The sequence below is a fragment of the Rhincodon typus genome, chromosome 16 (assembly GCF_021869965.1).
Source record: "Rhincodon typus isolate 14 chromosome 16, sRhiTyp1.1, whole genome shotgun sequence".
NCBI lineage: Eukaryota > Metazoa > Chordata > Chondrichthyes > Orectolobiformes > Rhincodontidae > Rhincodon > Rhincodon typus.
This window is the reverse complement of record NC_063347.1, coordinates 24,935,185-24,947,380: the sequence shown is the minus strand read 5'-3', so window position 1 is coordinate 24,947,380 and position 12,196 is coordinate 24,935,185. Positions and strand designations below refer to the sequence as shown.

At 41.7% G+C, this 12,196-nt stretch overlaps 1 protein-coding gene and 1 long non-coding RNA gene across 4 annotated transcripts in view; one reads left to right on the top strand and one right to left on the bottom strand.

The window, feature by feature from the left end:
• Positions 1-12,196, bottom strand: part of LOC109923248 — a 114,134-nt gene that overhangs the window by 55,600 nt on the left and 46,338 nt on the right. The gene's annotated exons all lie outside the window — the stretch shown is intronic.
• LOC109936989 (constitutive coactivator of PPAR-gamma-like protein 1 homolog) overlaps positions 1-12,196 on the top strand; it is a 119,558-nt gene that overhangs the window by 102,481 nt on the left and 4,881 nt on the right. For all 3 annotated transcript variants that reach the window (XM_048606180.1, XM_048606178.1, XM_048606177.1), the window contains one exon: positions 592-730. In XM_048606180.1, the coding sequence (XP_048462137.1) occupies positions 592-730 (139 nt within the window). The remainder of the gene's footprint in view (positions 1-591; positions 731-12,196) is intronic.

The window sequence follows — 12,196 nt, the reverse complement described above, 5'->3', positions numbered from 1 at the left end:
CACCCTTCCACTGCACCCACCTATCACCATCCCACCTCCCCCCCCCCGGCCCCCCCCCCCCTCCCTCCCACCCCCTTGACCTGACACAACCTGTCCATGTGCGAAAATGAAAAAAGCATTCTATTCTCTCATTCTAATTTTCAGCACAATAGTTCGCCCATTCCAAAAAAAGTTTATTTCACTTGCTTTGACAAAAATTGTATATAATTATTCTATTTAATATTTCCATATTTTAACTGCTTTTTGATAGTTAACTACATGTCAATATTTTCTCGGTTACGGTCATTGGGGGTGAGTCATTCTAAGTGCATTAGTAACTATTCAAGGATCAGTATGATGTTCTCTTATAGTCTGTGAAAATATATTTAAACATGTTCATATGTTTAAGGTAAGAGTTCAATTTGTAGGTAAACATTTAGTACAGACATTAATTTTCTATTCTTTTACCTCCAGAGAGTTTCTTACCTTCATGTTGATAAATGCACTAAAATGCTTAGCTGAGGTTTGTCGATATAGTATTATATGATTCATCCTCATTTTGATTTACTGAAAAACGCCGAGTGGTGTTAATTATTTCTTTTGAATTTGCAGGTGTCCAGCCAATGCCCTCTCAAGGAGGTAAATTGGAGATTGCAGGGACAGTCGTAGGCCAGTGGGCAGGAAGCAAGCGTGGACGTGGCAGAACTGCCTTTCCCCTGCAGGTTGTTTCTGTTGGAGGACCAGCTAGGGGGTATGTTGGTTACAAAATATGTAATAGCACACCCTAAATATATCTTAAGTTGTTTGACATTTGAACTTATAATATTAAACATTTCATAGAATCTCAGAAGTAAAAACAAAGAAATTCTGAATGAATTTCCCCGTACAACAATGATGAACATCTCTCTTTCCAGACTGGAGAAGCTCACCTGACTATCCTTGAATTCATCCAAAATTATAGTCACAGGTCATTAATTTGATCCTGAGACCAAAACAGCCCTTGGAATGAGCACTGATTGTATGTCAGCGGCGCACTGTTTTTAAGCCTGTACCACCTAGTTTTCCATGATAGCCCCAAAAAGGGAGCATTCCCCTGTGTGGAGGTGCTGCCAGTTGTTGACTGTTGTCCTTGTATTTTATAATATTGAAGATTTCCAATGTCTACTTTCAGTGAGATGCAGAAAGTTAGATGGGATGCAGATTAACATCACTCCTATCTCAATACAATGCCACTTGATTGTAAAATCTGTTTCATTTGGTTGCAATCCAAACAGACTCTGAGAATGCTGCTTAAAAAGTGTAAAGGGTACAGGATCTTTATCCTAAGAAAATAGCTATGCTCCATACCCAACAGAGATAAATCGGCCAAATCTGACTTAAAGTATTGAAAGGAAATGTAGAAATATTGCATTTAACAATGAATGGTCTGTGGAAGGAAAGTCAGGCATTAGCTGACACCAAAAGATGGCGCAACCCACAATCATCATAGCTTAGGAGAGAGTTAAATTGGTTGAACAGGTGGCAGTCCCACCCTTGAGAACTGCTTGCCAATCTGATTGTCCCAACAGCTCTAGCAATGCCAGCAGCATCAAAGCTCTGTAGTGAACTGCAAGAGGGAGCACAAAGAACATTAGTGGCTGCTTCAGAATGCTGTCCTGTAGTTTCATAGCAGAGAGAGATCTTACAACGCAGGGAGGAGTGAGAGTGGGCCGGGTTTTAGAGGGCAGAGGGTGTGAGAGAAAGGGAGTTCTGAGGTGATATCTTTTATGGGGGCTGCACCTGATGCAAACAGAACAACAGTCCCTCTTCAGCATGTACACTGATACTGTTCCCTAACTCTTGCTCCGTTACGTTGATGACTGCATCGGTGCTGCATCCTGAACCCAGGCTGAACTGGACCAGTTCATCACGTTCACTAACAACTTCCACCCTGCCCTCAAATTCACTTGATTTATCTCAAACACCTCCCTCCCCTTTCTTGACCTCTCCATTTCCATTTCTGGCGATAGTTTATGGACTGACATTTACTATAAACACACAGACTCCCATAGCTACCTAGACTACACCTCCTCCCACCTTGTATCCTGCAAAAATCCCATCCCATTTTCCCAATTCCTCCGTCTCAGTCGCATCTGCTCTGGCGAGAAGACGTTCCACTCCCAAGCATCCAGATGTTCTCCTTTTTCAAACAACATTCTTTTCCCCCCGTGTCATTCGGCTAGCCCACCGCTGCACCTCTTCCATTCCCCACACCACAGGTCTAAACTAAACCCCTCCCCCAAATATAATAAAGATAGGGTCCCCCTTATTCTCACTTTCCACCCCACCAGCCTCCGCATCCAACGTATCATCCTCAAACACTTCTGCCTACTTCAATTAGACCCCACCTCCCAGAATATCTTCCACTCGCCACCCCTCTGCCTTCCACAAGGACCATTCCCGTTGCCACTCCTTAGTTCGCGCCACAGTCCCCACCAACCACTCCACTCCATCATTCCCCACCCCGTACCTTCCCCTGTAACTGTAAAAGATGCAACACCTGCCCACACAACACCTTCCTCACCTCCATCCAGAGCCCTAAACAGTCCCTCCAAGTGAGACATGGCTTCACCTGCATCTCCTCCAACTTAGTCTGCTGCATCCGGTGCTCCAGATGTGGTCTTCTCTACATCGATGAGACCAAACGTAGACTAATTGACCGTCAAGCATCTTCGCCTGGCCAGTAACGACCAGCTTAATCTCCTGGTCACTGCCCATTTCAACTCCCTGCCTCCACTCCCGCTCCTTGTCCATCCTCAGCCGCCTTCAGTGTCGCAGCAAGTCACAACACAAATTTGAGGAACAACACCTTATCTTCTGCCTGGGCACCCTACAGCCCGGAGGACTCAGCGTTGAGTTCCCTAATTTCAAATCACCTTCCCACCCATCCCCTGGCCCCCTTTCCAGCCCTCCCACCTCCTTTCCATTCCACCTGTTGACCCTCCCTTCTAGCCACCAACCGGATGCATCCCTCCCATCAACCAACCAGGTTGCACTGGTGTCCACCTATTCCCACCCTTCCCCTTCCACCCCCTCCTTTATCTGCAGCTCCCCATACCCCCACGTCCAATCCTGAAGAAGAATAATACCCGAAATGTTGACTTCTCCTTTCCTCCAGATGCTGCCTGGCTTGCTGTATTCTTCTAGCCCCCTGTTTGTCTAACTCCCAAAGGTTGTCTGCCCAATCACATCCACCTGCCCATGCTAGCCATATTGTGGCCACCAGCAATATAGATATTATAAATGAACCTGTTCAGATGTGTTATGACACACCTCTGTAGCAGATAGGACTTTAACTCAGTCTCCTGGCTCTAACATTGGTAATATTCTTATGTGCCACAAGACCCCTTACATCTGTATTCTGCTAAAGAGGCTTGCTAACAAGCCTAATAGACCCTTTAATTATTTAACTAAATATAGCATGGAAAGTCAGTTCAGGGGTGAGTAGGAAGGTTGGATTTTGCCTGATATATTTTATATTCTGCTGTCATCCCATCCGCCCCCTGCCAAAAACACATGTAGAAAGGTTCTGTTAAATGCAGCTTAAGTGTCCATTCCACTGGGCAAGGCCTGACCTGCTGTGTTCCTCCAGCTCCACATGGTGTCTCTGATTCCAGCATCTGCAGTTCTTGCTATTTCTCAATGCATGTAGTGATAACTTTTTAGCGGAACAGTACAACATAGTGTATAAAAGTAACAAAAGTATTTTTCTTAATTGTCATTGGTTTATTTGAAAATTTCAAAGTTACATTTTGCGTATGAACTTTAATCATTAATTATTTTCTTTGATCTGGATCTCGATAATAAACATTGAAGTTTTGGATTAACTTACTTATTCTTTACATTTGCCATGCTAAAGATTCGTTTAAAAGTCTTGAGACGCACAAAAACAAAGTGTTATTCTATTTTCAATCTTGTCATTTCTCTGTATTAGTCATGTGTCTTAAGAAAAAGGCTCAAGTCTTTCATTTTGCCCAAGAAGAAATATTTGTCTTAGGCTTCCAGTTGCATTGACAAGTATGCTTGTCATTCTTGCTGAAAGCATAATTATCAAACATGTTGCTCAATAGAAAATGTTTTTGAGAAATTAATTAAACATCGTTCATTGTCAATTTCTAATGACTTAGGAAGTTTTTTAAATAGCAAAAATAATGAAAACAATGTTATCCAAAGTTAAAGTCTTGAAACTGAAGAAATTACTAATTTAACTTTGGAAATGGCAAAGTGAACTTACTTTTAAGTTCCATACTGTGCACAGGACCACACAAACTATCTTTACAGAGTCTGCAATTATCTACTCATTAGTGTCAATGGATGGAAAATCAGAGGTATTTGCAATTTTTTGGTGCATGGAAGATTTTGCTAAGAGCTTGGTACTTGTAAAAATTCTGCACATAGTAGTTGTCATATGTCAACCTTTTTGACGTATGTCCATTAAGTTTTCCTCCCCAACATTACTTGTGAACAAAAGTACAATTCAATGGCATGAACCTGTTCCACTCTTCCAAGACAATGTGTTCCTGATGCTATTGTCCCAATCTCATGTCTGCTGTAATGAATTAACAAAGCTTTTTATAGGACGTGCCATTACCAAATCTGTCCCGGCAGAGGAATCACATTTTAGCGGTCTAAATTGGATTCTGTTTCAGTATATTAAACAAAACCTTGATTATGCTTACATCCAGGTTATTTTTCATGTACAATCATGATATAGTATGGTACAAAAGGAAGCTATTCGGCCCATCAATTTTGTGCCAGCTCTTTTGAAAAACTATTCAGTATCCCCAGTCTCCTGGCTGTTTCCCCCTCTCCCTGCCATTTTTTTCTCCATCAGCATTTATCTAATACCATCTTGAAGGCTGCGAGGGAGACTGCTTCCATCACCCTGTCAAGCAGTCATGAGTCATTCGTTACCTGAAAAGGAATGTTTTCCTTTGTGGGTGTTTCTAAATATGGAAATTTATAATTTTACAAACCATTGTATTAAGGGAATAAGGAATAATCTTTGGGTATTGTCACCAGAAAAGCAGGTTGGCTCTTTCGTGTCTCACTGATGCGCACATCTCCCACACATGCATGAATAAACATTTGAACTTAGAAAGCTGAGTCTTGTCTGGTCTAAGAGGGAATAAAACATCAAAATCACCCTTTTAGTGGCATCACATACAGGATCAGCCTGAACCTCTGTGAAAGCAGACAGTGATTTGGTGATGACACAGTGTGGAGCTTGAGGAACACAGCAGGCCAGGCAGCATGAGAGGAGCAGGAAAGTTGATGTTTCAGGTCGGGCCCTTCTTCAGAAATGGGGAAGGGGAAAGGGAGCTCAGAAATAAAGAGAGAGAGGAGCAGTGGGACTGGGGAAAGCAGGTGGGATGGTGATAGGTGAGCGCAGGTAGGCAAAGATGGGGATTGGTCAGTGAGGTGGGGGGAGCATTGGCAGTTCTTACTATCTCTGAGTATTTTGGTGAGTATTTTTATATGGTCAGTGGACGTTGTTCTGCTGAAAATAAGGCCCTGAGACCAAATGAGTCTCTGGTTTCTTTCTTTAAACATTTATTCATGCATGCCTGGGAGATGGACATGTCAAAAGGTGGCATATAATTCAAAATTTATGACAAAAGACAGTTTTATACTACTTTTACAGATAACAAGACACCAACGGATTATTTCTATAGATAATTTCCAGTCAAAAGGTTACATATGTACTCATGCATATTTCAGCTCAGTGTTTGATTTTAAGACTTAAAATTTATAAATTTTTTTTGTAAATCTATAATAGTGAGCAGTGTCAGGGTCTATTTTTGTTTTACTGAGATCTGACTCTTGATTGACTTTTTAATATAAAAGATAGGTATTAAGTTATCCTAGAGCAGTGTTTTTGAGCAGTAAGACTGCTATCACAGGTTTTGAGAAAAGTGTTTTGTGAATGGGTATGTTCAGGGTCTATAGATAGTTTAAGGTGCAGAGATGGCTTAGGTAAAGTAATGTGCTCTTCCTGTTGGATGTGGGAGATTGGGAAGACTTTCAATGTTCCTGGCGATTATGTCTACAGGAAATGTGTTTGGATCTGAATCCTAGCAGATCGCATGGATCGGTTGTTAGTGGCAGTTAGATGCAATGAGGAATTTACAGAAGTCAGGAGGTGTGATGGATGGCAGTTTCAGGAAGGTATAAAAACACAGATACAGTCAGGTAGATGGGTTACCATAAGAGAAGTAGTGCAGGAGTCTTCTGTGGCTATCCCCATCTCAAAAAAGTATGCTGTTTTCGATAATGTTGAGGCTGATCGGCCTCTCAGGGGAATGTGGCACTGACAGCCAGGTTTCTGTTACCAAGACGGGCTCCACCACAGTGAGGGATATGCCAGGTTCCAAGCGATTATTAGTGATAGGGGACTCTGTAGTCAGGGTCACAGGCAGGCCTTTCTGCAGCCGGCAGTGAAACATCAGAATGGTGTGTTGTCTCCTTGCTACCAGGGTCAAGAATGCCTTAGAGTGGCTGCAGAATATTCTCAAAGGGGAGCGGGTCCAGCGGAAGGACATGGTACACATTCATACCGTGGACCTAGGAAGAAAAAGGGACAAGGTTCTGCAAAGAGAATATAGGAAATTAAGCATGAGGTGAAGAAGTAGATCCTCGAGGATAGTAATATCTGGATTACAGCCAGTGCCACGTGCTCGTGAGAGTAGAATTAGGAGGATAGGGCAGATGAATGCGTGGCTGAGACACTGGTGCAAGGGGCAGGGATTCACATTTTTCGATCATTGAGATCTCTTCTGGGGTAGACATGACCTGTATAAGAAGGAAGGGTTGCGCCTGAATTGGAAGGGGACCAATATCATGCCGGGGAGATTTGCTAGTGCTACTCGGGAGGCTTTAAATTAGTAAACGGGGACCTATAGAGATAATGAGAAAAGTCTGAGGCTGGTACAGTAGAAAAGAGGAGCAAGTTGAATCACGGCAGGCAAGAGCAAGACAGAGAATGAGGTAAGACTGAAAATTTAAACTGCATTTATTTCAATGCAAGAGGCCTGACAGGCGACGCAGATGGGTTGGAATTGGGATATCAGAACAATTGTGGAGATGCAGCTCAGGGAGGAGCAGGACTGGCACCTTAATGTTCCTGGGTATAGATGCTATAGGAAAGATTGAAAGGGAGGCAAGAAAGGTGAGGGAATGGCATTTTTGGTTAAAGATGACATTACAGATGTACTTAGGGAGGATGTTCCTAGGAGAACATCCAGTGAGGTTATATGGGTGGAACTAAGAAATAGGAATGGGATGGTATTATAGCGCCCCCACCCCCGCCAAAACACTCAGCAGAAAGTTGAAAAATAAATATGTAAGGAGATCTCGGATGTCTGTAAGAATAATAGGGTTGTAATCGTAGAATCATAGAATCCCTACGGTGTAGAAACAGGCCCTTCGGCCCAACAAGTCCACACTGAACCTCAGACCATCCCACCCAGACCCATTCCCCTGTAACTGACCTAATCTACACATCCCTGAACAATATGGGCAATTTAGCATGGACAATTTACCTAACCTGCACATCTTTGGACTATGGGAGGAAACTGGAGCACCCGGAAGAAACCCACGCACACAGGGAGAATGTGCAAACTCCACACAGACAGTCGCCCGAGGGTGGAATCGAACCCAGGTTGCTGGCGCTGTGAGGCAGCAGTGCTAACCAGTGAGCCACTGTGCCGCCCCAAATGATAATGGTAGGGGGATTTTAACTTTCCAAACATAGACTGAGACTTCCGAGTCCTGTGACCAGTGGTGTGCTGCAAGAGGAAGTGCTGGTTCCGTTGCTTTTTGTCATTTATATAAATGATTTGGATGTGAATATAGGAGGTATGGTTAATAAGTTTGCAGATGACACCAAAATGGGTGGTGTACAGTACAGTGATAAAGGTTTCTGACTACCACAGGACTTAATCAGATGGGCCTGTGGGCCGAGGAGTGGCAGAGGGAGATAATTTAGATAAATGTGAGGTGTTGCATTTTGGTAAGGCAGATCAGGGCAGGACTGATGGAGCCCTGGGGAGTGTTGCTGAACAAAGAGAATTAGGGGTGCAGTTGTATTGTTCCTTGACAGTGAAAATGATGTTTGGCACGTTTGCCTTCATTGGTCAGTGCATTTGAGTATAGGAGTTGGGATGTCATGTTGCGGCTGTACAGGATATTGGTTAGGCCACTTTTAGGATACTGCACTCAGTTCTCATCTCCCTGCTATAGGAAAGATATTGTTAAACTTGAAAGGGTTCAGAAAAGATTTACAAGGATATTGCTAGGATTGGAGGGTTTGAGCTATAGGGAGAGGCTGTATAGGCTGGGCTGTTCTCTCTGGAGCGTCATAGGCTGAGATTATAACCTCAGAGGTTTATAAGTCATGAGACGCATCGATAAAGTGAATAGCCGAGGCCTTTCCTCCAGGGTAGAGGAGTCCAAAACTAAAGGGCATCAGTTTAAGGTGACAGGGACCCGAGCTGCAACTATTTCATGCAGAGTGGTGCATGTATGGAACAAGCTGCCAGGGGAAGTGGTAGAGGTGGGTGCAATTACAACATTTAAAAGGAATCTGGATGGATACGTGAATAGAGGGATATGGGCCAAATGCTGGCAAATGTGACTAGATTAGTTTAGGATATCTGACCGGCTTGGATAGGTTGGACTGAAAGGTCTGTTTCCGCGCTGTACAACTCTTATACTATTCAACAGTCTTCACATACTCTACATTCCAGATTTGTAAATATGACTATATTATCCAATCATATCACATAGCATGTTTACATCTTCTCTCTTTAAGCACATCATCTAACTGATGGTGTGTACTGGTGATTGCCAGAAAACCCATATTGTCTGTTCTTCCCCTTTTGGTATATACCTAAATATAAGCTACAGAGAGGGCCACAATGACTGTAATTGGCTCCTGTTCATTATTAGGATTAGGATTTTAAATTAAGTCGTCTTGGATAATTGTGATGAAAATATTGATGAATTAAATTGTAAAGCTGCCTTTTGAGAGATACTGAAGTTTTATGGGTTTGTGCAAATTATTAGTCCTTTGTAACACTAAGGATTAGGATGAAGACAGCAGGCACTATTTTAGTTTTACTCTGCTAGTTGTTTCGTAAAACTTCAGTATTCCACCTGCAAAGGCATTCATGAACATTTGCTCCAGCTAGGCATATTAGAAATATTTGTAGATGTGTTTCAATGTAGAAAGAAAGATAATAGTCTATTAAAGCCAGCTAGAAAATATTCGCATTTTGCATCCCCTTTTAAAATTTCTCTTTTGGAGGTCATTGTTTTATAGTTACATTCACATCAACTTTCCAATGCCATGTACAATTGGTCTTCACATAAAGGCTGAAAAAGTGAGTGTTGACAGAGCTAGCTGAAGTAGACCAGAAAAGGAGTTTAGCAGCAAAGACAGTTGAGTAACAGTAGTAGATGTTTAAGAAAATAGTTCTTGGCTCAGCAAAGATATACCCCAGTGAGAAAGTAGAATTCTTGAGAGAGTATAAAACATTCATAGTTAGGGAAGTTAAAGATAGCATCAAATTGAAAGAAAAAGCATAAAATGTGGCAAAGGTTAGTCATAAACCAGAGGATCGAGAAAGTTTTAAACACCAACAAGAGATTACCAAAAAGGTAATAAAGGAGAAGATAAACTTTAAGGGTAATCTTGCAAATAATATTAAGTTGGATAGCCAGACTTTCTTCAAATTTAATTTGGGGAAAAAAAAAGACCCCAAAGTGACCATTGGCTCCTTAGAGAATGAGACTGGGGAGAAAATGGGGAACCAGGAAATGGCAGAGTTGAATAAATACTTTGCATCAGTCTTCACAGTAGAAGCCAACATTCCACAATATATCAAATAAAGTCATTCCGCTGTATCCACGAGGGTTCTGTTCCTGAGAACCCCTGGCAATGATAAAATTATGAGTGCGAAGCTTGTTTAAAAGTAAGCTTAAACAAAGGTTGAATCGCGAATATGCATGTTTTGCCAATGGAAGGTGAATTTTGTTGTGACTAATAGTTTAGCGCAGATAGGCAAATTCATGATTTGTGATTTGGCTGATCCCAAGGATTTACTGTAATCAAGGGACAAGAGAGGAAATAAATATAGTAACTATCACTAGAGATTAAGTACTAGGGAAATTAATGGAGCACAAGATCATCAGGTCCCCTGGGTCTGATTGCATGCATCCTGATATATTAAAAGTAGTAGTTGCAGAGATAGTGGATACACTGTAGTAGTCTTTCAGGAATCTTTTGATTCTGAAAAAGTTGCAGATAATTGGAAATTGCCAATATAACACCTTTACTTAAAAGGGAAGGAGAAAAAGTCTCACCTAACTAAAAGCCAGGTAGCTTAACATCTGTTGTTGGGAAAATGCGAGATTCTATTACAAAGGATGTAATAGGAAAGCATTCAGAATTGTATAACATGATTAAGTGGAGCAGTTCTGAAGGAGGGCCACTGGATCCAAAATGTTAACTGTGCTTTCTCTCCACAGATACTGCCAGATATGCTGAGATTTTCCAGCAATTTCTGATTTTGTTTCTGATTTCCAGCATCCGCAATTCTTTGGTTTTATGATTAAGTGGAGCTTGGCTTCACAAAGGGGAAATCATGCCTAACAAATTTATTAAAATTCTTTGAGAGGGTGACAAACAGGATAGATAAAGGGGAAGCAGTGAGTGTAATATGTGGAGTGGATTTTCAGAAAGTGTTTGATTGGTTCTACATATGAGGCTGTTTAATAAGTTAAGAGCCCATGGTGTTGGAGGTGGTATATTAGCATGCATAGAGGCTTGGCTAACTAATGGAAGACAGTTGGGGTGGGAGCATTTACAAGATGACAACCTATAACTAGTGGAATGCAACAGGGATCATTGCTGGAGCCCTAATTATTTACAATATAATTACTTGGAAAATGAATGTACTATAGCCAGGTTTGCAGATGATGCAAAAATGTAGGGAAGGTAAGTGGTGAGGATGATGCACATAGTTTGTTGAAGGATTTAGACAAATTAAGTGTGTGTGCAAAAATTTGGCATGTGGAATATAATGTGGGAAAATATGAGGCTACGTGTTTTGGCAAGCAGAATAGACGAACTGAAACTTATTTAAATAGAGAAAGACTGTAGAAAGCTATAACAAAGAGGGACTTGGGAGTCTTTGTACATAAATAGTATGTAATTTATGGTCTTAGCGAAAATTTGTAACTCGGGTTGTGGATGCATGTTCGTTTGCTGGCCAAGCCAGTTGTTTTGTGGTGTGCAGATGTTTCGTTACCATTCTAGGCGACATTATCAGTGCGACCTCTAATCAAAGCCTTGATGTTCTGTTCCATTCTGAATTTATATGATCCTCCTGGTGTGAGGGTCTTGTCACTTCCAGTTCTGTTTTTTAAGCTGCAGTCTGTATAAGGGGTCTATTTCTACGTGTTTGTATATGGAGTCCCATGTTGAGAACCAGGCTTCCAGAAATTCCCTTGCATGTCTGTTGTTTGCTTATCCCAGTGTAGTCACTTTGTCCCAGTCAAACTGATTGGCCTCATTGTCTGTGTGTATCGAGACAGTGAATATTGGTCGTATCTTTTATTGCCAGCTGGTGTCTGTGAATCCTGGTCGTCAGTAAACGGGACTCACGTGATATATAGAATCCCACACAGTGAGTGCAATAAACATTACATTTGGACAAACGCTGAGGAAACTGACAACCAGGATACATGAACACCGGCTGGCAGTAAAAAGACATGACCAATATTTACTTGTCTCGATACACGCAGATGATGAGGGCGATCAGTTTGACTGGGACAAGCGAACAACAGACATGCAAGCAAATTTCTGGAAGTCTGGTTCTCAACATGGGACTCCATTAACAAACACATAGAAATAGATCCCTTATACAGACTGCTGCTAAAAAAAATAGAACCATTGGTGAAAGACCCATCACACCAGAAGATCATATAAATTCAGAATGGAGCAGAACACAACCACTTCGATTAGAGGTCACAATGATGATGCTGCCTAGAATGGTAATGAAACGTCTGCACATCACAGAACAACCAGCTCGGTGAGCTAAAGAACAACGGTACATAATTTATGCCAGCATACAGTTTCAGATAATAAAGAAGCTATTTGGAATGTTGGCTTTTA